Source organism: Neophocaena asiaeorientalis, unplaced genomic scaffold (genome assembly GCF_003031525.2).
Source record: "Neophocaena asiaeorientalis asiaeorientalis breed wild unplaced genomic scaffold, Neophocaena_asiaeorientalis_V1.1 scaffold91, whole genome shotgun sequence".
Taxonomy (NCBI): domain Eukaryota; kingdom Metazoa; phylum Chordata; class Mammalia; order Artiodactyla; family Phocoenidae; genus Neophocaena; species Neophocaena asiaeorientalis.
The window spans coordinates 1,419,946-1,444,449 of NW_020173198.1; the positions used below are offsets into that span (position 1 = coordinate 1,419,946).

The 24,504-nt window shown below is 49.5% G+C and overlaps 1 protein-coding gene and 2 long non-coding RNA genes across 4 annotated transcripts; 2 read left to right on the forward strand and 1 right to left on the reverse strand.

The window, feature by feature from the left end:
- Positions 1–542: 542 nt before the first annotated feature.
- On the forward strand, positions 543–21,194 carry LOC112399263 (zinc finger protein 689). The gene is made up of 8 exons (XM_024744339.1): positions 543–1,086; positions 1,289–1,402; positions 3,401–4,581; positions 13,382–13,465; positions 18,064–18,423; positions 18,559–18,937; positions 19,250–19,363; positions 20,490–21,194. The coding sequence occupies exons 1-8, from the start codon at positions 882–884 to the stop codon at positions 21,008–21,010; spliced, it is 2,958 nt and encodes a 985-aa protein (XP_024600107.1). The 5' UTR covers positions 543–881; the 3' UTR covers positions 21,011–21,194.
- LOC112399165 (uncharacterized) lies at positions 13,008–14,994 on the forward strand. Its single transcript, XR_003003184.1, has 2 exons — positions 13,008–13,168; positions 13,625–14,994. It is a non-coding gene; the product is annotated as an uncharacterized LOC112399165 (long non-coding RNA).
- LOC112399167 (uncharacterized) lies at positions 15,075–18,165 on the reverse strand. 2 transcript variants are annotated; one of them, XR_003003186.1, is made up of 2 exons: positions 18,007–18,165; positions 15,075–15,229 (listed from the first exon to the last, which is right to left on the reverse strand). It is a non-coding gene; the product is annotated as an uncharacterized LOC112399167 (long non-coding RNA). The 2 variants fall into 2 exon arrangements; XR_003003185.1 differs by having other exon boundaries at positions 17,897–18,165.
- Positions 21,195–24,504: the final 3,310 nt, after the last annotated feature.

Here is a 24,504-nt window from a genome sequence, read left to right on the forward strand (position 1 = left end):
TTGTTCTTCTCCTTACTAGCAAGTACCCTCTGAGATTTTCCTCATCAGTAGAACCAGGATGATAATCATTTCACACATGGTAGCAAAAAATAAATACGTTGAACGTGTAATATGTTGGGCATGGTACCTGCGCACAGGAAACGCTAACGTTAATTCCCTTCCCCAAAGGGCAAGGAGGGAGTTACCCACTATCGCAAGAGAAGGCTCCTCTGAGAAAGCCAGGAAAGGAGACCCAGGGATATTCCAGCCACGGGTTGGCCAGAGTGGCTCCGTCGCTCAAATCCTTCCCTCCCTCGGCTAGGCTGCGCCTCCAAGAAACGGAGGACCATTACTGATCCCAGGCGGGGTCGCCCCTTCCCGCCTCCAGACTCCCGGACAGTCACCCGACATCGAGGGTCCAGCTTTCTGCCCTTACGCTTCCGTTGGCTTCGTTCAAACAGGCCGCTTTTGGCAATACCCAATCAGAATACTCGATCTTAGGCCACCGCCCAATGACCGCGTGGAATAGGGGGGAAAAGGGCGTGAAGCCCAATCGCAGCGCCATCACACTTGAGGGCAAAGAGGTTAGGGAGCCGGCATGGCGCTCCGGTCAATAAAATCGATAGCTGGAAGCTGCCTGTGTTTCAGGCAAAAGCGGTGCAGCAGCGGGGCCGCCATTTTCCCCGAAGGCATCTTCCGGTGCCTTTCACCCAAGTTCGGGCAGGAGTTTCCTGAATAACAGCGAAAGGTTTCCGTTAGCCCCGCCGGCGGCCGATTCCTGTTCCCTCCTGGTCTCCCCAGGCACGCTCCGCCCGGATCCGGCTTGGGCTCCCAAATCCCGGGGCCCGCCAGCGCCCAGCGGCCAAGGCCGGGACAGCCGTGGCGCCGGCTTGTCGGGTCCAATGGCGCGGCCTTCGGCTCCGCTCCCCGCGCGGGGACCAGGAGAGGCCGGACCCGGCCGGAGAAGGGGAAGGAGGCCGAGGGCGGTGAAGTTCGGGGACGTGGCCGTGTACTTCTCCCCGGAGGAGTGGGAGTGTCTGCGGCCCGCGCAGAGGGCCCTGTACCGGGACGTGATGCAGGAGACCTACGGCCACCTGGGCGCGCTCGGTGAGGCCCGCCCCAATCCGCTTCCGCGGGACCCGAAGGGATGGAGGAACTGGGGGTGGGAGTCCAGAGTGTCCATGGTCCTGGCCTGCGAAGAGGTTGTGTCGGGCGGGAGGACAGGGGCTTGGCAGGAGATGCTACCGGGTAAGTAAGTCTACCCAGCGTTGTGTACGAGCTGGGCCTCTGACTGATTCTTCTTCCCCAGGGTGCGCAGGTCCCAAACCAGCCCTCATCTCCTGGTTGGAACGAAATACCGATGATTGGGAACCGGCTGCTCTGGATCCACAGGAGTGCCCAAGGAGGGTAACAGTCCAAAGAAGTAAGTGAAAAATGCCTCGGAGGGTTTGCAGCCTCTAATGACTCAGTCCAGAGTTTCTGTGGCTAGGGGTACCTATGACCCACGCTCCATTTACCGTGTTCGTTTCTACAACTTCAAGGTTCCTGTATCTTTCATGGTGTCGAGTCCTTCTACCAAAGATTCACTTGTCAGTTTGTAAACTGACCACCTGCAGTTGTCTGTTGTGTAAATGGATCAGTGAGCTTTTCAAAAGAGCTACAACCCTCCTTCCTCCTTCCCAGGACTCTGTCTCCAGCATGCTTTGAATTGGGCTCTGACTGAGAGAGCCTATACCTCTGACTTTTCCAGGTTTTGGTTGAAGGGATTTTATGGGGAACAGTGGCCTGGGGTGCAGGGGCCTCTTTTTGCCCTTCTGGCAGAATGACCCCGATCAGTGCAGGAATCTGCAAGTCTCCTCAGGATCAAGCAAGGCTCTGATTAAGGCCATTCAGGCAGAAGGGCCCCCCAGATCCACCTACAGGGGCAGATGCAACTGTCTGGGCTGGAGTTTCTGTGCCAGATTCTCTAAGAGCAGGGCTATCTTTCTAAGATTCAGATCGGACATGATATTTCCTTGCTTAAAACCTTTCAGCTTGGCTTCCCTGGTGGCACAGTGGTTGAGAGTCCGCCTGCCAATGCAGGGGACACGGGTTCGTGCCCCGGTCTGGGAAGATCCCACATGCCGCGGAGCGGCTAGGCCCGTGAGCCATGGCCGCTGAGCTTGCACGTCCGGAGCCTGTGCTCCGCAACGGGAGAGGCCAGAACAGTGAGAGTCCCGCGTACCAGAAAAAAAAAAAAAAAAAAAAGCCTTTCAGTTTTTGCCAAGGCAGGTTGTCAAATGGCTGTCAGTTATATCTAAGATACTTGGGGAACTTGGTGAAAATACAGATTCCTGGACCCCATCGCAGAACGACTCATTTACTCTTATGGATATCTATGAACATACACATATTTTAATAGCCTCAGTTGATTTGGATGTACGTTTAGGTTTGGTTCTCACAGTGTGGTCCTCAGACCAGCAGCAGCGGCAGCAGCAGCAGTCGGGAATGTATTAGAAAATGCAAATTCCTGGACCCCATCCTAGACATGTTGAATCTAAAACTGGGGGTAGGGCCCAGCCATCTGTTTCATTAAACCCTCCAAATGATTCGGATCACAATAAAATTTGAGAAGCATTGGCTTAAAGGGCCTTATGACCTAGTCAATGCCAAATCATACCTCATTTGTTTCCACTTCCTGCCTTACACTTACCTCTTCAAAAACTGAAAAAAAATTTTATTTTTTTATTTTATTCATTTATTTTTGGCCACGTTATGCGGCATGCAGGATCTTAGTTCCTGGACCAGGGATCGAACCCATACCCCCTGCAGTGGAAGCGCTGACCTCCAGGGAAGTCCCCCAAACTTTTTTTAAAATTAATTAATTAATTTATTTATTTTTGGCTGAGTTGGGTCTTTTGCTGCACGCAGGCTTTCTCTGGTTGTGGCGAGCGGGGCTACTCTTCCTTGCAGTGCATGGGCTTCTCATTGCAGTGGCTTCTCTTGTTGCAGAGCTGGGGCTCTAGACGTGCGGGCTTCAGTAGTTGAGGCTCATGGGCTCTAGAATGCAGGCTCAGTAGTTGTGGTGCATGGGCTTAGTTGCTCCACAGCATGTGGGATCTTCCCGGTGCAGGACTCGAATCTGTGTCCCCTGCATTGGCAGGAGGATTCTTAACCACTGCGCCACCAGGGAAGCCCCCAAAACCTTTTAAAAGTCAGCTTAATCTCCTCCAAGAAACCTTCCCTGATTTCTCCAAGCTGGATTAGGGGCTCCTGTAATACCCTCCATATTTCCATAGCCGTATGTCACACTTGGTTGGTTGTCTTTGTCACTAACATTCCTAGAAGACGGGCCGAGTCTGTTTTATAACCTGTAACACTATAATAGGAAAGAGTAGGAGCCAGTGTTTGTTAAATTAATTTCTCCTTTGTGTTCCTGTAGAAACCAGAACCAGAAAGAAGAATGAAGAGAAGGAAGTATTCCCGCCTAAGGAGGCACCCCGAAAGGGGAAGCGAGGCCGCCGGCCCAGCAAACCCCGCCTGATCCCCAGGCAGACATCCGGAGGTCCCATCTGCCCTGACTGTGGTTGTACCTTTCCCGATCACCCGGCCCTGCAGAGCCACAAGTGTGCCCAGAATCTGAAAAAGCCTTACCCTTGCCCAGACTGTGGGCGCCGCTTTTCCTACCCGTCCCTGCTGGTCAGTCACCGGCGGGCACACTCTGGGGAGTGTCCCTATGTTTGTGACCAGTGTGGCAAGCGGTTCTCCCAGCGCAAGAACCTCTCCCAGCACCAGGTTATCCACACAGGCGAGAAGCCCTACCACTGTCCTGACTGTGGCCGCTGCTTCCGGAGGAGCAGGTCCTTGGCCAATCACCGGACCACACACACGGGTGAAAAACCCCACCAGTGCCCCAGCTGCGGGCGTCGCTTCGCCTACCCCTCCCTGCTCGCCATCCACCAGCGCACACACACCGGAGAGAAGCCCTACACCTGCCTGGAATGCAGCCGGCGCTTCCGCCAGCGCACCGCCCTGGTCATCCACCAGCGCATCCACACAGGCGAGAAGCCCTACCCGTGCCCGGACTGCGAGCGGCGCTTCTCCTCCTCCTCTCGTCTGGTCAGTCACCGGCGGGTGCACTCCGGAGAGCGTCCCTATGCCTGCGAGCACTGCGAGGCCCGCTTCTCTCAGCGCAGCACGCTGCTCCAGCACCAGCTCTTGCACACGGGAGAGAAGCCCTATCCCTGCCCGGACTGCGGACGTGCCTTCCGGCGGAGCGGTTCCCTCGCCATACACCGCAGCACGCACACCGAGGAGAAACTGCACGCGTGTGACGACTGTGGCCGCCGCTTTGCCTACCCCTCACTGCTGGCCAGTCACCGGCGCGTCCACTCGGGCGAGCGGCCCTATGCCTGCGACCTGTGCTCCAAGCGGTTCGCCCAGTGGAGCCACCTGGCTCAGCACCAGCTCCTGCACACTGGGGAGAAGCCCTTCCCCTGCCTCGAGTGTGGCCGTTGCTTCCGCCAGAGGTGGTCTCTGGCCGTCCACAAGTGTAGCCCTGGGGTCCAGAACTGTAGCCCCAGATCTGCTATAGGAGTGCCTAGCCAGAAAGGCAATGCCCTTTAGAATGGGAAGGACTGTGTAAGTTCATTTCTTTTCGCGGAGGGGCCCAGAAAAGGGAAGGAGCCCCCGGTTATACAGGGCAGAGTCAGAACTAAAACCCAGGTCTCTTGCTACACAGAGCTGAACTTTATTCTACCACGCTGGCTGCCTTAATACATGTGTCTAGAACAGACAGTCCCAGTAGGACAAGTGACATTATTTGGTTAAAGTTTTCCAACCTACCCTATCCTAAAAGAGTTTCTGTGTGTGGATATTGGGCTAAAAGTTCTCCCCATCTAATTTACGGGCTTTGTGTTTTCTAGTTTGTGCACGCAGGGATTACCTGTCCCCTTGCATGCAGTCAGGAGGACCCCATTTATGGGGAGCAAGATCTCCTCCTCCTCTGCCTCTTCCTCCATGCCAGGTTTAATCAAACCTGGTTTAGCCCCCTTTTGACGATATTCCTGCCAAGTGGTCTTCTACCCTTTAAAACCTCCCTTGACAGGGAGCTCACTACCTCACAAGGCAGGTCATTTCACTGTGGGACAGCTCTGACAATTAGAAGGCCCATAAGAACAACATTCTCCTTCCCTGGAAGCCTTGCCCAGAATATGTTTAAAACTTGATCTACATGGCAGCCCTTCAGAAAACTTAACCACAAATACTCTGCCCCCATGTTTTCAGGTTAATTAGCATTAATTTGGTCAGTCATTCCTTAAAGATAGGTATTCAAGTCCCACACATGATCTCTCCCCAAACAGGTGCTGGTTTTTCAATGTCCTTTTTAAAGGATCATACAAAGTAAGCCAGCATCACAGTATACACTGTACCTCCTTGGTCTGTACTTGTTTTAACAGCTCTAGATTGCATTGGATTTGGGGGTGGTAGCAGTGTACCAGGAATTTATTGGGTTTCAGACACCTAAATACCTAAGCTTTTTCTTTTGTTCTAAAACCACATGCTGTGAAGTAAGTCGTCTGCATCCTGTGTTTGGAAAGTTGGTTCAAGATGGGTCTGGGACATAAGCGCAGTGAGCTTTGGGAGATTGAGGAAAAACAGGGGAGCTGTGGTCTAGGCAGCAAGAAGTAGAACCAGGACCAGCTTGTTGTACTTTATCTGGTGGATTTGGATTCGTTCCAGGCAGCCAGTAGCTGGAAAATTCTTGAGAACTGGGTCTCACTCCTCCCCGAGTCTCATCAGAATCAGGAACCTTCCATGAGTCCTCTGTGAACATTTTTCATGAAATGAAGTGAGGCCATTCAAGGAGGTTAAAGAGTTAGGTAACTGAATACAAAGCAGGAAGAGTCTGTAGTCATCAAGTTGTGTTCATGCCCTGCCTCCCTAATAAAAGCTCCAGACAGCAGCAGCAGCAATGTGTTTTAATTTTGACATGCCTCCATGGCACCCGTTCCTAAGTAGGTGTGCAGTAAAGCTTTACTGAATTAAGTAAACAAGGCTTACCACTTTGCCTTGGGTAGCTGTACCAAACTGAATTTCTAAACATGACATATCGCATATTCCAATAGCTGGTGTGGGTCATCCTCCTACCCCTGTTGCTTCTTCCCTCAGTCCGCCTGATATCAGCCCCAGGGGGGTGTAGCTGGGGCACAGGGTATTTGTAATTACCTGTTCTGGTATTTAGCAAGTTGCATTGTAACTGTTTGTTTCTCCTTGGATTGATGGGTTTCATCAATCCAACAGATTGGGTTTCATTAGAATGTCTGATGAACGATCATGTTCTCTGTGGAATTACTGTTCATAAAATGTAAATCTAGTTCCTTGACTAAGTAGACATTTTTACAGTTCTGATGGAAACCTGCCCTTTCCTAGCAGAAACCTATTAGAATTCTGCCCAGCCTCCTGTTTCAGAACTGCCTCTTTTCCCTACCTCTATCACCAGGCTGACCCAACTACTTCCTTACCTAGGAATTTTAGAAATTTCTTTGGGCCTGGATTGTAACTCATAAACTTGGGAGCCATTGGTAGGCAAGTCCCAGTATGTGGTCTGTGGAGGGCCGAGATGACAGACCAGTTCTTAGGTTTCCTAATGCACTTCAGTCCCAGGAGCCCTTTGACAATTAACTGTAGTCAGTGGGAGATCCCAGTATTCTTCCAAGTAATTCTCCCTTCTGCTTCATGTAGTTTAAGTTGAGTTTCTGTTACTTGCAACCAAAAGAATTAACTAATCCACAGCCCCAATATGGGTATATCTCCCATCTGTCCTCATGCCTATATGTGAGCTATGAAGAAAAAAAAATTCACAGTGCTGCTGAGAGGGGCCAGCCTTTCCACTCCATCCTCAGCTGAACCTTCAACATTGTTTATGTCTTTTATAGCCCCAAACCAGTGACTGCCTTCCCCTTCACCAAGAAAACACAGGATGTCAAACAGGAACTCCCTTAACATTCCACTCCCTGCTGTGACTCCATATTTACCAGTGTGACCACTCGTACTTGCTTCCCCACCTCATGGGAAGTCCCTCATACGCAGAGCTTGTCTGTATAGGTGTGCCTGGATTTCATCTCCTTATGCCCTCTCAAGGACTTTGCTCCGTCTATTATTCTCTCTTAGTTTTATGGTTTCAGAGTCCCTCTCTTGCCTGGAATATATACATGCCAACCTATGAACATGGTAAAATCTGTCTTTGAAAACGAAGAAATTTCCCTTTGGCTTCTGTCCCCATCTCCTATTTTCAGCTAAGTTTTTTAAAACAACAGTAGCCTACATTCACTACATCCACTCTGTTTATTCTTTGGCCTACTGCAATAGTATTCTAGCTATTTTGTTGAGCCTTTATGATGTGCCGTGTACCGTGGCATTAAGCATTTTATATACATGCCAATCTATAGTTGGTACGAGAACCCCATCAAGTCAGTGTTAGGAGATGCTCCTCCATGGGTCTCTCATGTTGCTACACATCTTGCTGAGTGTGCCAAAAAACACAAGGCTCTACCCTCAGCAAATTCTCAGACTTGAGCCAATTCCAGACCTAGAGCCCCTTGAATAAGGGAAGGCTGGGTCCCCTTGATGAAGGACCATGTTACATTGGCAAAACACTGTAAAACTTCTTCCTACCCTTTTCCAAATGTACCTACAGCCATCTACCAGCGTGGCTGGGCATGGGAGAAGGGAAGTAACTAGAGTTTTCAGGGATTCTAATTCTTCGAGATCCAAATGAGAGAAATGTATTAAATAAGACAAAATGTTCTTCCAGAAATAAACCCTTGTATTTATGATCAACTGATTTGCAGCAAAGGTGCCAGACACTGCAAGGAAAGAAAGTCTTTTCAACAGTTGGTGCTGGGACGTGAAAAAGAATGAAGTTGGGGGACTTCCCTGGTGGTCCAGTCTGAACCTGCCTTAAGAATCTGCCTTCCAATGCAGGGGGCGTGGGTTCGATCCCTGCTTGGGGAACTAAGATCTCACATGCCACGCGGCCAAAAAAACAAATAAAGTAAAATAACTCAGAAAGGACATAAGAAACTGGTAACAGAAATTGCCTCTAGGGAGGGGAAAGGGACTAGAGGAGAGACTTTTTGTAAAAAATTGAAGCATAATACACAAATAAGTTCACATATCACAAGTGCATGGCTCAATTTTCACAAACTGAACACATCTGAGTAACCAGCACCTAGAACAGGAATCAGAATCTCATCAGCACCCTAGAAACAAAAAAGGTAACCCTCTATCCCGATTCTTAATAGCTTGCATTAGTTTTGCCTGTTTTTATACTTTATATGAATAGAATCATGTATACTATTTTGTCTGGCATCTTTTGCTCAATATTTGTCTATAAGATTCATCCATATTATGCATGTGGTTGGAGATGATTCATTCTCATTCCTGAATGGTATTCCATGTAGTGAATATCCCACTTTGTTTATTCATTCTACTGTTGTGGATAGTTTCCAGTTTTGAGCTATTGCAACTTATGTTGCTGTGAGCACGTCTTTCAGAGAAAGGCCGCGTGCAGCAGCGAAGACCCAACGCAGCCAAAAAATAAATTAAATAAATAAATTTTTAAAAATTCATGTGAATTTGCATTTTCTTTTTTTAAAAAAAATTTATTTATTTAATTTATTTTTTGGCTGCTCGTGGCCTTTCTCTAGTTGCAGCGAGCAGGGGCTACTATTCCTTGTGGTGCACGGGCTTCTCATTGCAGTGGCTTCTCTTGTCGCGGAGCACAGGCTCTAGGAGCGCAGGCTTCAGTAGTTGTGGTCCACGGGCTCTAGAGCGCAGGCTCACTAGTTGTGGTGCACGGGCTTAGTTGCTCCACGGCATGTGGGATCTTCCCGGACCACGGATCAAACCCGTATCCCCTGCACTGGCAGGCGGATTCTCAACCACTGCGCCACCAGGGAAGCTCTGTACACAATTCTTAACATACATACCAAAAATCTAAAAAATTATGTAGTTGTGATTCTTTTTTTTTTTTTTGGCTGCACTGCGCAGCTTGTGGGATCTTAGTTCCCCAGCCAGGGATCGAACCTGTGCCCCCTACAGTGGAAAGACAGAGTCCTAACCGACTGGACAGCCAGGAAATTCCCATGATTCTTTTCTTTTCTTTTTTTAAATTTGTTAATTAATTTACTTAGGCTGCGCCAGGGCTTAGTTGAGGCATGTGGACTCTTAGTTGTGGCATGAGGACTTCTTAGTTGCAGCATGTATGCAGGATCTAGTTCCCCCACCAGGAATCGAACCCAGGCCCCCTGCATTGGGAGCGCAGTCTTACCCACTGGACCACCAGGGAAGTCCCCCATGATTCTTTTCTTTTCTTTTTTTAAATTTGTTAATTAATTTACTTAGGCTGCGCCAGGGCTTAGTTGAGGCATGTGGACTCTTAGTTGTGGCATGAGGACTTCTTAGTTGCAGCATGTATGCAGGATCTAGTTCCCCCACCAGGAATCGAACCCAGGCCCCCTGCATTGGGAGCGCAGTCTTACCCACTGGACCACCAGGGAAGTCCCCCATGATTCTTTTCTGAACAGTTATTCCAGCTTAAAATTTGGAGGCAAATTCCCTTAACAGGATATCAAGTACCCATATCTTCAAATGTTGATATTCTGTTACATCCTAAGTCCCACTAAATTCACAATTTAATATCGTATACACTACATACTCAAGTTTTCAATAATTCACAGCACATTAACAAAGTTATTAGGAAAACTGGACTACCAGGACCAACGATGTTATAGAGTGCACAAAATTCTGACCAGGAGAGCCAAGATCAAGGAGTGGTTTGCTTTAGGAAACAATTCTACCAAAAACAACAAGGGAAGAGAAGTAATTTAAAGTGTTCAAGGGACCTCTCTGGTGGTCCAGTGGTAAATAATCCGCCTTCTAATGCAGGGGATGCGGGTTCGATCCCTGGTCGGGGAACTAAGATCCCACATGCCATGGGGCAAATAAGCCCGCATGCCACAACTACTGAGCTCTTGCTTGCATGCCGCAAACTACAGGGCCCACGTGCCCTGGAGCCCATCCTCCACAACTAGAGAGCGAAAACCCACATGCCACAACTAGAGAGAAGCCCAAGTAGACCACACGCTGTAATGAGAAAGATCCTGCATGCCTCAACAAAGATCCTGTGTGCCACAACTAAGACCCAACGCAGCCAATAAAAAAAAAAAGGGAAAATAAAATAAATATATAAAAAGTGTTCAAGACATTAAATGTACAACTGACTCCAATTGCCATTTAGTATGCTTTGTATTATAGGATAGAAAAGCTACCCCATCTATGGAATGTTAAGCTGACACCCAAGACAATCAGAACCTCCCATATTCAATATCCCACTACTTTCTGGTTGTACCAAAAAATAAACAACCAGCAAATGACTTCACCTCTTAAAAAAAAAGCATTTACAGCAGCAACATGGATGGACCTACAGACTATCATACTGAGTGAAGTAAATCAGACAGAGAAACACAAATATCATATGATAGCGCTTATATATGGAATCTAAAAAAATGGTACAAATGAACTTATCTACAAAACAGAAATAGAGTTACAGATGTAGAAAACAAACTTATGGTTACCGGGGGGATGGGGGGAGGGATAAACTGGGAGATTGGGATGGACATATACACACTATTATATATAAAATAGGTAACTAATAAGGACCTACTGTATAGCACAGGGAACTCTACTCAATACTCTGTAATGGCCTATATGGGAAAAGGATCTAAAAGAGAGTAAATAGGGACTTCCCTGGTGTGCCAGCCAGACTGCCAAGAGCCTTCTCGAAGCTGGGCTGCCTGGCTGCTGCCACTCTCTCTGGAGCTGCTGGGACCCGTGGTGGGGACCCTATTCTTGTTTTTTTTGGGATTCCTTTTTTTTTTTTTTTTTAATATTTATTTATTTATTTGGCTGCTCCGGGTCTTAGTTGCAGCATGCAGGATCTAGCTCCCTGACCAGGGATTGAACCTGGGCCCCTACATTGGGAGCACAGAGTCTTAACCAGCGAAGTCCCCCTTTTTGCTGTTCTGATCGGGCAACTTCCATTTGTCTTCCAGATCACTAGTCTGTTTTGGATTTTTTGCATTCTCTGATTTCCTGCTGCTTTCCACGAGTGTATTTTTCATTTCAGTTAATAAATTCTAAAGTTCTAAATCTTTGTTTTTCAGATCTTCTAGCCCTTTGATGATTTCCTCACAGATTACCTCTCCGGATTCATCCACTTTTCTCCTGAGTTCGATGCGCAATTTTATGACTGTTACTTTGAATTCTTTATCTGATAAACTGCTTGTCTCCACTTTGTTTAGTTCTTTTTCTGAGGTTTTGTCTTGTTCTTCGCTTCTGAAGATATTCTGTAGTTTCTTCGTTTTGCCTAACCCTCTGTGTTCATTTCTATGTAAATCAGCTTCATCTCCCAGTCTTGAAAGAGCGGCCTTACGTAGGAGGTGTCCTGTGGGCTCAGTGGTGCAATCTCCCCTGATTAACAGAGCCAGGTGCTCCAGGGGTATCCCCTGTGTGGGCTGCATGTGCCCTCCTGTTGCGGTTGGGCAGCAAATGTTGCAGGTGTGCTGGTGGGTGAGGTTGGTCCCCTGGGTCCTCAGGGGAAAGCAGGGGCAGGGCGCGTGGTGTTAGCTAGGCTGATGGAGAGTGATAGAAATAGTGCTCACCAGCACCAGGCCAGCTACTTGGAAAGAAAGTAAAAACAAATGACGTCTGCCAGTGCTTCCATCCCCAGAGAAAATTCCACCAGATCCCTGCCCCTCCGGTGCATGCCCTGAAATTAGTCAATGAATCTCCTTCTTGTATGACCCAGGCGCTTTTCAAGCTGCTGCCTCTGTGCTAGGACTTGGAGCAAGTGAGTTTCTGCGACAGTCCCTTAATAATTGAGTGTCTTCCCTTTCCCACGGCCCTCGGGCTCTCCCAGATGTAAGCCCTGCTGGTTTTCAAAGCCAGATGCTATGGGGGCTTGGCTTCCCGGTGCAGGTCTCCCAGGCTGGGGAGCCTGATGTGGGACATGGACCCCTTGCTCCTCAGGGGGGACCTTTGCGGTTGTGATATCCCTCCTGCTTGTGGGTTGTCTCACGGGAGTGGGGGAGGTTCTCACTAGACCAGGACTCTGCCCTTCCTACCTTTCTCGATGTGGCCTTTTCCTTATATCCTTAGTTGTAGAAAATCTGTTGTGCTAGTCTTCAGGTCAGTTCTCAGAGATAGTTGTTCTATATGTAGTTGTAGTTTTGGTGTGTCCTGGAAGGAGGTGAACTCAGGATCTTCCCACTCCACCACCTTGATCCAGGATTGAAAAAAATCTTAAGAGATGATCTGACTCATTCCTCAGTGTTATTATTCATTTATGAGCTGTAATTTGAACACAGGTTTTCTGATTGAGGCAGGGTCTAGATAGTGTTATAATTACAATAACAACTATAAGCTCCTATTTATTGAGTACTTTGTGCAAGGCGCTACCCTAAGCACTTAGTTGAACCTAAGTTCAACCGAAACGGGAGCCAGATGACTCTGAATCCGGCTCTGCTGCCCCGTGAGCTGTCACCTGCCCCGTCACTCAGTTTCATTGTCTGTAAAAGGGGAGACACCTGTGACCTTGGAGCATGGGCCAGATCAAATACTGGGTAGGAACGCATTTCCACAGCCCACGGGCTAGCCCTGCCCGAGTACCAGAGCTCACTCCCTTACCTCCAGAACCCGCCTCAGTCTTGCCCTTGGGCTTTTACTCACCTCCAAGCCCCGGACCTGCCCATAAGAGGTCTCATGAGAGTAGCAGAAATGAGTACCTTTACTCCGTTAGACCCTCTCTCTTAGATGCCGACCCAGAAAAGCCAGATCAAGAGAAATCCTGCACCGCCGGCCACCTTCGGATCTGCCGCTACTTCACTCTCGGTCTTTCAAACAGACCGCTCCGGAAAGACCAATCAGAGCCTTCCTTCTTCCCCTAGCGACCGGCGCTGTCCAATCAACGCACGCTATCTCTCTACGGTTACGCCGTGGAGTCCAACCTCCCTTCCGATTTGCCCCTTGGCATGGAAGGGCAGATAAGAAAGGCGAGGGATGTTGAGGCCGGGGGCGGGGGGCACCATCTTAGCTAAGGGCAGGACTGTGGGCCTTCAGGACGTTTTCCAAGGAAGGGCGGAAACAGGTAATTGCGTTTTTCCACATTTTCCGGAAGCCTCTCTGCGAAGCACAGAAGGGTTTCCCATGGCGCCGCCCCCGGTTCGGTTCCAGGTGGCGGATGTGCCCGGGGAGGCCGGGACCGGGCGGACGAGGGAAAGTAGCCCAGGGGCCGTGAGGTTTGTCGGATGTGGCCGTGTACTTCGCCCCGGAGGAGTGGGGGTGTCTGCGGCCCGCGCAGAAGGCCCTGAACCGGGACGTGACGCGGGAGACCTATGGCTTCCTGGGCGCGCTCGGTGAGGTCCGGCGGCCCAGCCAGGACCCAGTAATCTGTGGGAAGCGGGGACTGATGCGCCCAGGGGCGATGGGCTGGAAGTGTGGAGCACCGAGCAAGCGCCCTCAGTTCTCTTCTCGGGTTCTCAGCCGAGCCCAGTGTTTTCCTTTGTGAGGATTTTCAGGCCCCAAACCCGCTTTTATCATTTAGGTGGAAAGAGAGGTGGAGGCGTGAAGCCCAGAGGCCCAGGATCCAGATCTCGGCAGCTGTGAGCAGAAACGAGGGAAAGGTCCTTCACTTCAAACCCCAGGTTGTGACCTTGGAGAACCTCCTCCCCCACTCGGAGCCTCAGCACACACTGCCCACTCCGGAGCCCCTCCGTGTTTCCCTGCACCTGATCTGCAGAAAGGGCTCAACAGAACAGCTAAATTGAGACTGGTAGCACTCTTGGGGCCACGTTGCTACCATCTCTTAGGAAGGCACGTTCCAGTTCTGGTTCTGGTGCACCTTCAGCCACCCGCGACTAGTGTTCAGTTCTTGGGCTGAGGCTCCTGGTCCCTCTTCCAAGTCCCACTTGAGGTTACTTCACTGAAAACCATTCACCTAACTGGCTTTTCTTTCTGGATTATTTTCTCCCTTAGTGTATTCTGCTTTCTGGACTGTATCTCTCCCGCTCCTCAGAGACGGAGTACCCTAGATGCAAGAGCCTATTAAAGGAGCTGGTGCTCCCTGGAATAGAGGGCACGCTTCGGGCCTGTCCGCACTGGGGAAGCTCATCCAAGGATTCTGTCTTTTACCCAGAGCAGGTCAAGTAGCTAGCAAGGACACACATGTGGTGTCAAGCCTCTGTTGGCACTGTTTGGTCTTGAAGACTTAGAGGTGGCCGTAAAGAGGACAGTGGCTTCAGGTGAGGAACTCTCCTGCCCCACACTTGCTCTGCACATAGTGCACAAAGGTATCAAACTTAGTGAGCTTAAAGGGTTTTTTCTCCAAATTTTTATGAATAGTAATTGCAATGTGCTTTTTTTTCCCCAGATATTTGCATGTTTCCTGGATTTTGCATCTTTTAAGTAAAGATGTATTCTTGGGCCACAGCAGCTGGAAATATGATGATGGGGAATTTTTTTTTTAAAGAAGGAGTATATTACTTGTGATTAGAGTTGAAATCAAGGCATAGTTATCTTCCGACTTAATTTTTACTGTAATGTCTGTATGTGTCAACAGTTGAGAGGTCTTTCTGACCTATTTAGATTTGCTAGCCCTACTTTAGAACAGGAAACTCTTGAAGGGATAAAAGCAAGGAGGTGGGGGGGACTAAGCATGTCTGCATGTCAGGAGTGGTGCTAGGTGGCTCAAATATCTCTTGACCAAAAGACTGCTTCTCCAAATACCTGGGTTCCAAAGATGATTATTAATGGGAACTGAGGGTTATTTTTACTTCACCACATAGCCTCTCCTGAACTGGTAGACCTGGATTCCAGGTTCAGCTCAGTCCCCACTAGCTGTGTGGCCTTAAGCATATTATATTATTACATTATTCAGATGTAAACTGACAAGTAAAATTTATGAACTATAATGACCTCCTGCGTGTTTCCTAACTTCTCATAATTATCTGATCAAGATTCTTCAACAAACATTTACAGTTTGGTGGGCAATAAAACAATTTGAAAGCATCATTTTTGTATTTTTATAATGATTGGCAGGAAAAACATGACACCAACCACTTATGAGCAAACAGTTTTAGTCTTGAACGTTGCAATCTGATGGTTAACAGCCAAGTGTACTTAGCTCCATCTTCTTAAGTTTTCTCCATCCCTAGTGCAAAGAGAAATGATTTACAACATAGTACCTGAATAAACAGAAGTATTTTTTGGTCCAAGTGAAATGCTTTATAGCTTCTCTTTACATAAAGTTGATTCCGTGTTTTGTTTTGTTTTGTTAATAAATTTATTTTTGGCTGCATCGGGTCTTTGTTGCTGTGCACGGGCTTTCTCTTGCTGCAGCAAGCAGGGGCTACTCTTCATTGCAGTGCGCAGGCTTATCATTGCGGTGGCTTCTCGTTGCAGAGCACGGGCTCTAGGCACGCGGCTCCGTAGTTGTGGTGCACGGGCTTAGTTGCTCCGTGGCATGTGGTGTCTTCCCGGACCAGGGCTCAAACCCGTGTGCCCTGCATTGGCAGGCGGATTCTTAACTACTGCGCCACCAGGGAAGCCCCTGATTCCCTGTTTAAAAGGATACTTGTTTCTGAGGATCTGTTTTTTTCCTTACTCCCATTTCTACACTATTCACACAGTGAAACCTCCAGAACTCAAAATGTTTTAAAATAAGCACGTAATTGTTGAGGCAAAATCAGCAGAAGTCACACTTAAAGCCAGAAAGTATTTCCGGTGAAAAACAGCAAGGACAAGGCCAGAAAATATAAAGACTGAAAAGGCACTAGCATGATCAGCAAAGAACATTTCTGAACACAAAGGGGAGATTCGGCATGTAGGGCAGGCAGGAGGGCAAGCAAGGAATTGTTCCAAGACCAGACTGTGGGCTGCTGCCAACAGACACCTGGTAGTTCTCATCCGTCTGTTATCTCCAGTGACCGGCCCCATGCTTAGTAACTAGAGTCTGCATCCTGCCTGACTGCAGAAATATTCCAAAGGTGGGAGTGAAAACATCTAGCACCTGTAGTCAGTCCAATGCAAGCCATTAAGATGACCCATCTCAACTCAAAAACAGGAAGACACTGAGTCTAGGAAGCAGAGGATACAACCCAAGGGCAGGGAGGGAAGACCCTGGATGACAGCTGAGGCCAGTCTGTTTTGGAGAGGGTCCAAGGAGGGAGATTTCCCAGGAAAAAAAATGGGGATTTGAGATTTGATGCTCCCCTTGGTAATTTGCAACAACTTAAAGAAGCGGAGCAGATAACACAAGGAGAAAAAACAATTATAAAATTGAAGAAAAGCAAACATTTGACAAGAAAGGAAGTATAATAATAGCATATATAGGAAATGCTATTTACAATAATGTATTGCAATGGGCTTTCCTGGTGGCGCAGTGGTTAAGAATCTGCCTGCCAATGCAGGGAACATGGGTTCGAGCCCAGGTCTGGGAAGATTCCCACATGCCGTGGAGCAACTAAGCCCGTGCGCCACAACTACTGAACCTGTGCTCTAGAGCCCGTGAGCCACAACTACTGAGCCCACATGCCACAATTACTGAAGCCCGCGCGCCTAGAGCCCGTGCTCCACAACAAAAGAAGCCACCGCAATGAGAAACCCACGCACCGCAATGAAGAGTAGCACCTGCTCGCCACAACTAGAGAAAGCCCGCATGCAGCAACAAAGACTCAATACAGCCATAAATAAATAAATAATTTATTGCATTAAGTATGTTGTAAAGAGGTCAAGGGAATGGGGCTAGAAATTAAGTATCAAGTATCATAGCAGGGTGCCCATAGTGTCTAAAATGAGTATACCAAGAAAAAGCAATTTTTTTAAAAAGTGTATTTTAAAATGAAAGCTCCAGAAGAAATGGCTAAGAGTGAAGTGTATTGAATCAGTTTAGGAAGATGAAAAATTCCTGAAGTGGACGGTGGTGATGGTTGCATAACACTGTGAATGTACTTAATACCACTGAACTTAAAAATTGTTAAAATGATTTTTTAAAAGAGGTTAAAATTATAACTTTTACGTTATGTATATTTTATCACAATTTTTAAGAAAAGGGGGCTTCCCTGGTGGCGCAGTGGTTGAGACAACGCCTGCCGATGCAGGGGACACGGGTTTGTGCCCCGGTCCGGGAGGATCTCACATGCCGCGGAGCGGCTGGGCCCACGAGCCATGGCCGCTGGGCCTGCGCGTCTGGAGCCTGTGCTCCACAACGGGAGAGGCCACAACAGTGAGAGACCCGCGTACCGCAAAAAACAACAACAACAACAACAAAAAAATCCAAGAGAAAAAGTAGATTGGAAGTTGCCAGGGGTGGGGAGGGGGCTGGTTGGGGGGAGGAAAGGAATGGGGAAGGACTGTTTAACGGGTTCCAGGTTTTCTTTTGTGAGGATGAAAATCATGTTTTGGAAAATGACACGTGATGGTCGCACAACATTGTGAATGTAATTAATGCTACTGAATTAAAAACTTAAAAATGGTTAAAATTTTATGCCATATATCACAATAGAAAAGTATGTATTGATTGGAAAGGAAACATGGGTGATACCAATGTCCTACATCTTGTTTTGGGTGATGGCATACATTTATCAAAGCTCGACGAATTTCACACTGAAGATCCGTGCATTTTACTGTATGTACAATATAATTCAAGTTAATAAAAAGTTTAAAGTAGTTGCCTCTAGGGAACAGGGGGAATGGGTAGGGAGGCTGCCTTTTTCATTACAAACCTTTTGTATTACTTTTTAAAATACCACGTACGTTAATTATTTTGGAAAAACTTAAAAAGTAATTTAAAACTTCTCCATTCCAATTCCAGCCTCACCAAGCACCTTCCTTCGCCGGCGGCTCCAGTCCAGAAAATGAGCGAGCGGAACTGCCGGTGCAAGGAGTCGGGTCGGCTCCGCAGCTGTGCACCCAAGTGTAAACGTGTACCTGATCTCTACCTCGGCTGCCCCCAGGGTTTGGCCAGGTGCGTGCATCTTCCCGCAGGGGCCAGAGACCGGCTTGCGGATCCCGCTGCCGGGAGGCGTAGAAGGAGACCATCGAGTTCAAAGTCCCGGGCTCCACAAACGCCGAGATCGTTGGTGGGTTCCAGATCCCGCCTACAGAGACTTCCGTGTGAAAACGCCCCGCCAGTCCCGCGTCGCGGCACAGCCGCTTCCTGCTGTCGCGGCCAATCACCGGCGTGCAACGCGGCCAGCGGGAGTGCTGGAAGCCGCGGGCACGTCCATCTTTCTTGATGGCAGGAAAGCTCTTCTCAGCTCCCACCCGTTGAAACTCACCTGCACGGCCATTGTATTTAGGGTCAAGCGGACAATGAAAAGCCAGACCAGCGCCATGTTTGATACGGTCAAGGGACGGCGCCCTTAAGAGCAGCCAGTGACAACTGAAGCCTGGATGTCGCCATATTTTCTGAAGGCACCTTACGGGTCCCTTAACCCGGGTGTCTGTGTCCAAGCTGCCAGGAAGTGACTAAACACCGAGGGTGTTTATTTGTCCCCATCAGAATCCCGAATCCCAAACAGCCAACCCTGCTACTTCGGTTCCCTTCGGCTGAGTTCGGAGGCCAAGACTGGGCGGGGCCCCGGGCTCGGGAGCCCTTCCTGTGGACGACGAGAGCTGAGGCCAGGCGCGGGGAGCAGGCGGCCGCTCTGGGCTGGAGGCCACATGGCGCCGCCCCCGGCCCCGCTCCTGGTGCTGAGACCGGGGGAGACCGGGCCTGGTTGCAAGAAGCCTGCGGCCATGAGCTTCGCGGATGTGGCCGTGTACTTCTCCCCGGAGGAGTGGGGGTGTCTGCGGCCCGCGCAGAGGGCCCTGTACCGGGACGTGATGCGGGAGACCTACGGCCACCTGGACGCGCTCGGTGAGGCTCCGGGTCAGAGTTCGCCTGCTCCTTCACTGGGGTTCACAGGGGAGATGACATGAGGACCCGGAGGATTGTGAGGCCTAATCCCGCACTATTCCACCAACGACACCAGCCACCTCCCATCCCCAGCGCTTAAGGTACCCTCTCGAGAGTCCTTTCATCTCGCATCCGCTTGCTTCAGGCAGGAGCACTGCAGACCCTGTCCAGGTTGATCCTAAATTCTGAGGAGGTGACCTCACCCTGACAGGGGGATGCCATCTTCCCAGGGCAGCCTCTCAGGCCAGCACTGTGATCCCTGTTCTCTCCCAGGATTCCCAGGCCCCAAACCAGCCCTCATCTCTTGGATGGAACAGGAGAGTGAGGCTTGGAGCCCCGCCGCCCAGGATCCTGAGGAGGGGGAAAGCCTGGGAGGAGCTCTGAGAGGTGAGGGATGGTCCCAAGTTTCCCCCAACCCCAGTATTCCAGGGTTTCCTGTCTAGCAGTGTTTTCTTTCAGATCGCCACCTCCAGCATCCCTAAAGGAATGAAAGAGTCAACAGATGTTGGATACGGGAGAAGGAAAAGAGGCAGACCTGATACAAATTTTTCAGAATTTGGTACAGTAGTCAAGTTGAGATCAGAGTAAGATAATCAGGAGCCCAAGTCTGAGACTCCCTCTGGGAGAAGCGCTGTTCATTCTCCCCTTTTCAGGAACAACTAAAATCCCCTAAGAATGAAAGCAGCTTCAGGTCTGCCTTTCACATTCTCAAACAAGGCAAAGCAGTAATTGGCCAGTAATTGACAACTTGGCTCTTCTCCTTTCACCATCCCTCAGCAGAGTGATCTTGAGCAAATATCTTTACTCCTCTGTAAATGTCTTAACCCTGCAAAAAAATGAGAAACCACGATAATAGCAGCTACTGGTTATTTATTTATTTTGGCTGCATTGGGTTTTAATTGCTGCGCGCGGGCTTCCTCTATTTGCAGCAAGCGGGGGCTACTTTTCCTTGCGGTGCGTGGGCTTCTCATCGCTGTGGCTTCTCTTGTTGTGGAGCAGGGGCTCTAGGTGTGCGGGCTTCAGTAGCTGGGGCACGTGGGCTCAGTAGTTGCAGCACATGGGCTCAGTAGTTGCGGCACGCAGGCCCTAGAGCGCAGGCTTGGTAGTTGTAGCGCACAGGCTTAGTTGCTCCGGCATGTGGGATCTTCCCCGACCAAGGATGGAACCCGTGTCCCCTGCATTGGCAGGCGGATTCTTAACCACTGTGCCACCAGGGAAGTCCTGCTATTGCTTACTGAGCATTTACTAAGTACTTAAGATGCTTTTACTCATTTAATCCTCCCAACAAACTTGTGAACTAAAGAAACCATTATGATTCCCGTTTGACACATGAGGAAGCAAGGGCCAGATAAGTCACTCTTAAGAGATTTGACCCCTGTTTACCATCCTTTAGAGCCTGTGTGTTAATCACTGGGCAGTACTTTTCTGGCACTTCCTTAAGTAAAAGCATCCTATAACCTGAGACGATATAAGCGAATGTGTTTTAAAATGTAACTTGATTCCTGTTTCCTAGGAGATGCCCCAAACAAAAAGGAAGAGGAACCCAAGACAGGGCCAGGAGCCAAAGGATCCGAAAAGACTCCTAGGAAGGAGAGGCCTGAAGAGCTGGTTAAAAACAACCTTGACTCAACCATCAGCAAAACCTCGGCAAGAGCAGAGCCACCCAGCAAAGCTGCCTGTGACCAGAGCGCAGGTGCGCAGCCCCCGGCCCCGGTGCCCAGTGTAGATGCTCAGGCCAGCCAGCGGCGCCACGTGTGTGCAGACTGCGGCCGCCGCTTCACCTATCCCTCGCTGCTGGTCAGCCACCGGCGCATGCATTCGGGTGAGCGGCCCTTCCCCTGCCCCGAGTGTGGCATGCGCTTCAAGAGGAAGTTTGCCGTGGAAGCGCACCAGTGGATCCACCGCTCCTGCTCTGGGGGCCGGCGGGGCCGGAGGCCCGGAATCCGGGCTGTGCCTCGGGCCCCAGTCCGAGGTGACCGGGACCCGCCGGTGCTGTTCCGGCACTACCCGGACATCTTTAAAGAGTGCGGGTGAGCGGCTCCCGCTGGCTGGGCTTGAGCCTGACCTCAGCGCTAAGGACTAACTGGGCCCTGAGGGAGGCTCCTGAGTCAGGGATTTGGGACCCAAAATTCATCCCTTGGCTTTCCCTCAAGGATCCCTCTAGTTTCCAAACCTGTAAAAATAAAAGTGCCTGTAAAGATTCAGAGATTAAACTTGACACCTCCTCTCCCTAGTCTTTCTTAAAAAATGAAGAGAGTGACATGCTGGATTTTTCTCCAAGTGTTATCTCAGTAGCAGGTGCAGCCAAGATCATGTGCAAACACTGTCTCCAAAAAGAATCCCCGCTGCTTATCTGCAGCAGAGGTAAATGCTATGGGGGACTAAGGCCGAGGAGGAGGCCTCAGATGTAGGGCATGGTCTAGCCGCGGGTAACTGACACCAACAGGAGGCTCAGGCAGTGAAGTGGGTGGAAAGAATACAGAAACACGGTGCAGACCTAGTCTCTGCAACTTGCCCCCAAGGCGTAGCTGTTAAGTCACATGCTTTCCCTGAGCCTTAGCTCCTTTATCTGTAAAATGAGGATCAATAATATCTACCTCGGGCTTCCCTGGTGGCGCAGTGATTGAGAGTCCACCTGCCGATGCAGGGGACACGGGTTCGTGCCCCGGTCCGGGAAGATCCCACATGCCGCGGAGCGGCTGGGCCCGTGAGCCATGGCCGCTGAGCCTGCGCGTCCGGAGCCTGTGCTCCACAACGGGAGAGGCCACAGGAGTGAGAGGCCCGCATACCGCAAAAAAAAAAAAAAATAATAAATAATAATAATAATATCTACCTCAAAGGGTTAGTGTGAAGACTGAAATTGTAACAATATGTATGACACAGTAAATGTGCAATAAACATTTGTTGAAACACGATTGAAAATGATTGTCGATATTTTATACTTAAGACCATGAAAAGAAGTCTGCTAAGGAGGCAGGGATGGATAGCAACAGCTGTGTTTCACAGATGAGTAAACTGAGGATCAAAGTTTCACCGCTACAAAGTAGGAAAGCTGGAAACTGGCACTGTGCCCACACGTATCTACCACTTCCTATGAGCAGTCAGATCTGGGCAGAACAGGGGTCAGGGGCTCAGGTGAGGGTGAAGTGAAGGAGCCAGTCTCACCTGTCTGGGGGAGTCTCAGCAGGAAAATGAGAGCCCCGCCAAGGCCAGAGACCTTTGGCAGTCAACATTCAGTGACCATATATTGAGTGGCTTCTGTTGGAGAGACTGCCAGGTGATAAGGGAATCCCAAGATGAGGAAGGCTAATTTCCTTTATTCAGCAAACACCGTCTGAAGACTGGGGTTTTGTGCAGGGCGCCAGGGACACTGACTCAAGTCCAATGTTCAAAACAGTGATTTGGGCTGTGATGGAGGAAGTCCAGAGGCACCACTTAACCCATCCTGGTTGCTGATATGCCAGGAAGTGTAGCTTGGAGAAGGAGGTGGTTGTGCTTCCCATAGCATTAAGAGGAATTGGTATGTAGTGAGATTTTTAGGCAGAGGAAGCAGCGAAGGAGCCTTATTTCCTAAAAAGGATAAAAGAGGGACACAGCAGAACCAGGCACAGTGTGTCAAGCAGAGCTGTCTCAGCACAGGGCAAGTGCTGTCTGCTCTTTCTCGTTTATCCAGTTAACAAATATCTACAGGGACTTCCCTGGTGGCACAGTGGTTAAGAATCCGCCTGCCAATGCAGGGGACATGGGTTCCATCCCGGTTCAGGAAGATCCCACATGCCGTGGAGCAGCTAAGCCTGTGCGCCACAACTACTGAAGCCCGTGTGCCTAGAGCCCGTGCACCACAGCTACTGAACCCACATGCTACAACTACTGAAGCCCGCGTGCCTAGAGCCCGTGCTCTGCGACGAAGAGTAGCCCCTGCTCACTGCAACTAGAGAAAGCCTGCCCCCAGCAACGAAGACCCAACGCAGCCAAAAAAAAAAAAAAGAAAAACCAACCAACCAAACAAAAAAAGATCTACTAAGCATTTACCATGTACTAGGTACTGTTCTAAGTGCCAAGGTATAGCAAGGAAAACAGACATAGGCATCCTCTTGGACTTTACATTCGGGTAGGGTGGGGAGAGACAAGTGATAAGCCGGTACATAAATAAGACAAGGTACTGTAATTGCAAATAACAAGCACTACAAAGGAACTAAAACAGAGGACATACTGGAAGTGCCTGTTGCGGGGGCATACCTAGGCCGGGCCTTGGTGAGGAGACGCTTGAGATGAGATCCAAAGGATGAGAAGGAACCAAAGGGCCGCTCAGCGTGGCCAGAAAAAAGGGGGTGCTGGGGACAGGGTGTGGGAGAGAGGGGTTTCTAAACAGGGACCGGCAAGTGCCAAGTTCTGAGGTAGGGATGAGTTTGGGTGAGGTGCCGAAAATGAGTTTGGAGGCAGGGGAAGGAGTGTGGGGAGTGGGAAAGGGGCAGGTCACAGAGCTCTTGCTTGCCATGATGTGAAGTTTGGATCTGATTCTAAATATACTGGGAAGCCACTGTATCATTTCTGTTTTTGTTTTGTGGTAAAATATATGTAACAAAATTTACCATTTTAAATATTTTTAAGTGTTCAGTTTAGTGGCATTAACATTGCCCAACATTGCTCAACATTCACGATGTTGGGCAACCATCACCCCTATCCCTCTCCAGAACTTTTTCATCTTCCCAGCTGAAACTTTGTACCCCTTAAACAATAATGCTCTATTCCCCCTTCCCCCAGCCCCTGGCAACCACCATTCTACTTTCGGTCTTTGTGAATTTGACTACTTTAGGGATTAAACCACTAGGGGGTTTTAAGCAGAGTGTCAAGGGTCAAGGTAATCCGATTTGCATTTTAAAAACCCACTCTGGCTGCTCTGAGAGTGGACTGCAGGGGGGCGATAGAGTGGAAATGGAGAGTAGTTGAAGGGCTGGAGGTAAACACTGGGAGATGAAGGGACAGGGCCTGTCCAGGGCTGCACATGGGGGCTGGGTCATTGGAGGGGCACCAGGACCGTGATAAGGTTTCTGGCTGAGTGAGAAGGATGGAGGAGCAGTTCCTGGGGGTGGACCTGGAGGTGATGACAGGGTGGACTGTGGCATCTTGGAGCTGGCGGGGAGCTCTTGGAGCTGTCTGGTCCAATGTTTGAAGCAGGGTTTGGGAAACCGAGGGTGGGAGGGGACTCTCTGGGGCACGGGGAAGAACACTTGTTCCTATCTCACGGGAATACTGTTCCACAGAATACACCCTGAGAAAGGCTGAGGCCCGGAGAGGGGAAGGGCCTGGCTTAGACCACACAGTTGAGTTAGTGGCAGAGGCAAGCCTGGAACCTAAAGCTCCCGATTTCTCAGCTGATGCTCTTGATCTTTTCACTACACCAGGCTGCAGTGCCGGATGGATGGGAAAGGCAAAGGGCTGGATGCCCAGAGACCAGGTAGAAGACCCCAGGCCTAAATCAGCAATGGCCTGAGCAAGAGCTGCTACAGGGTGCCTTTTGTGAAGCC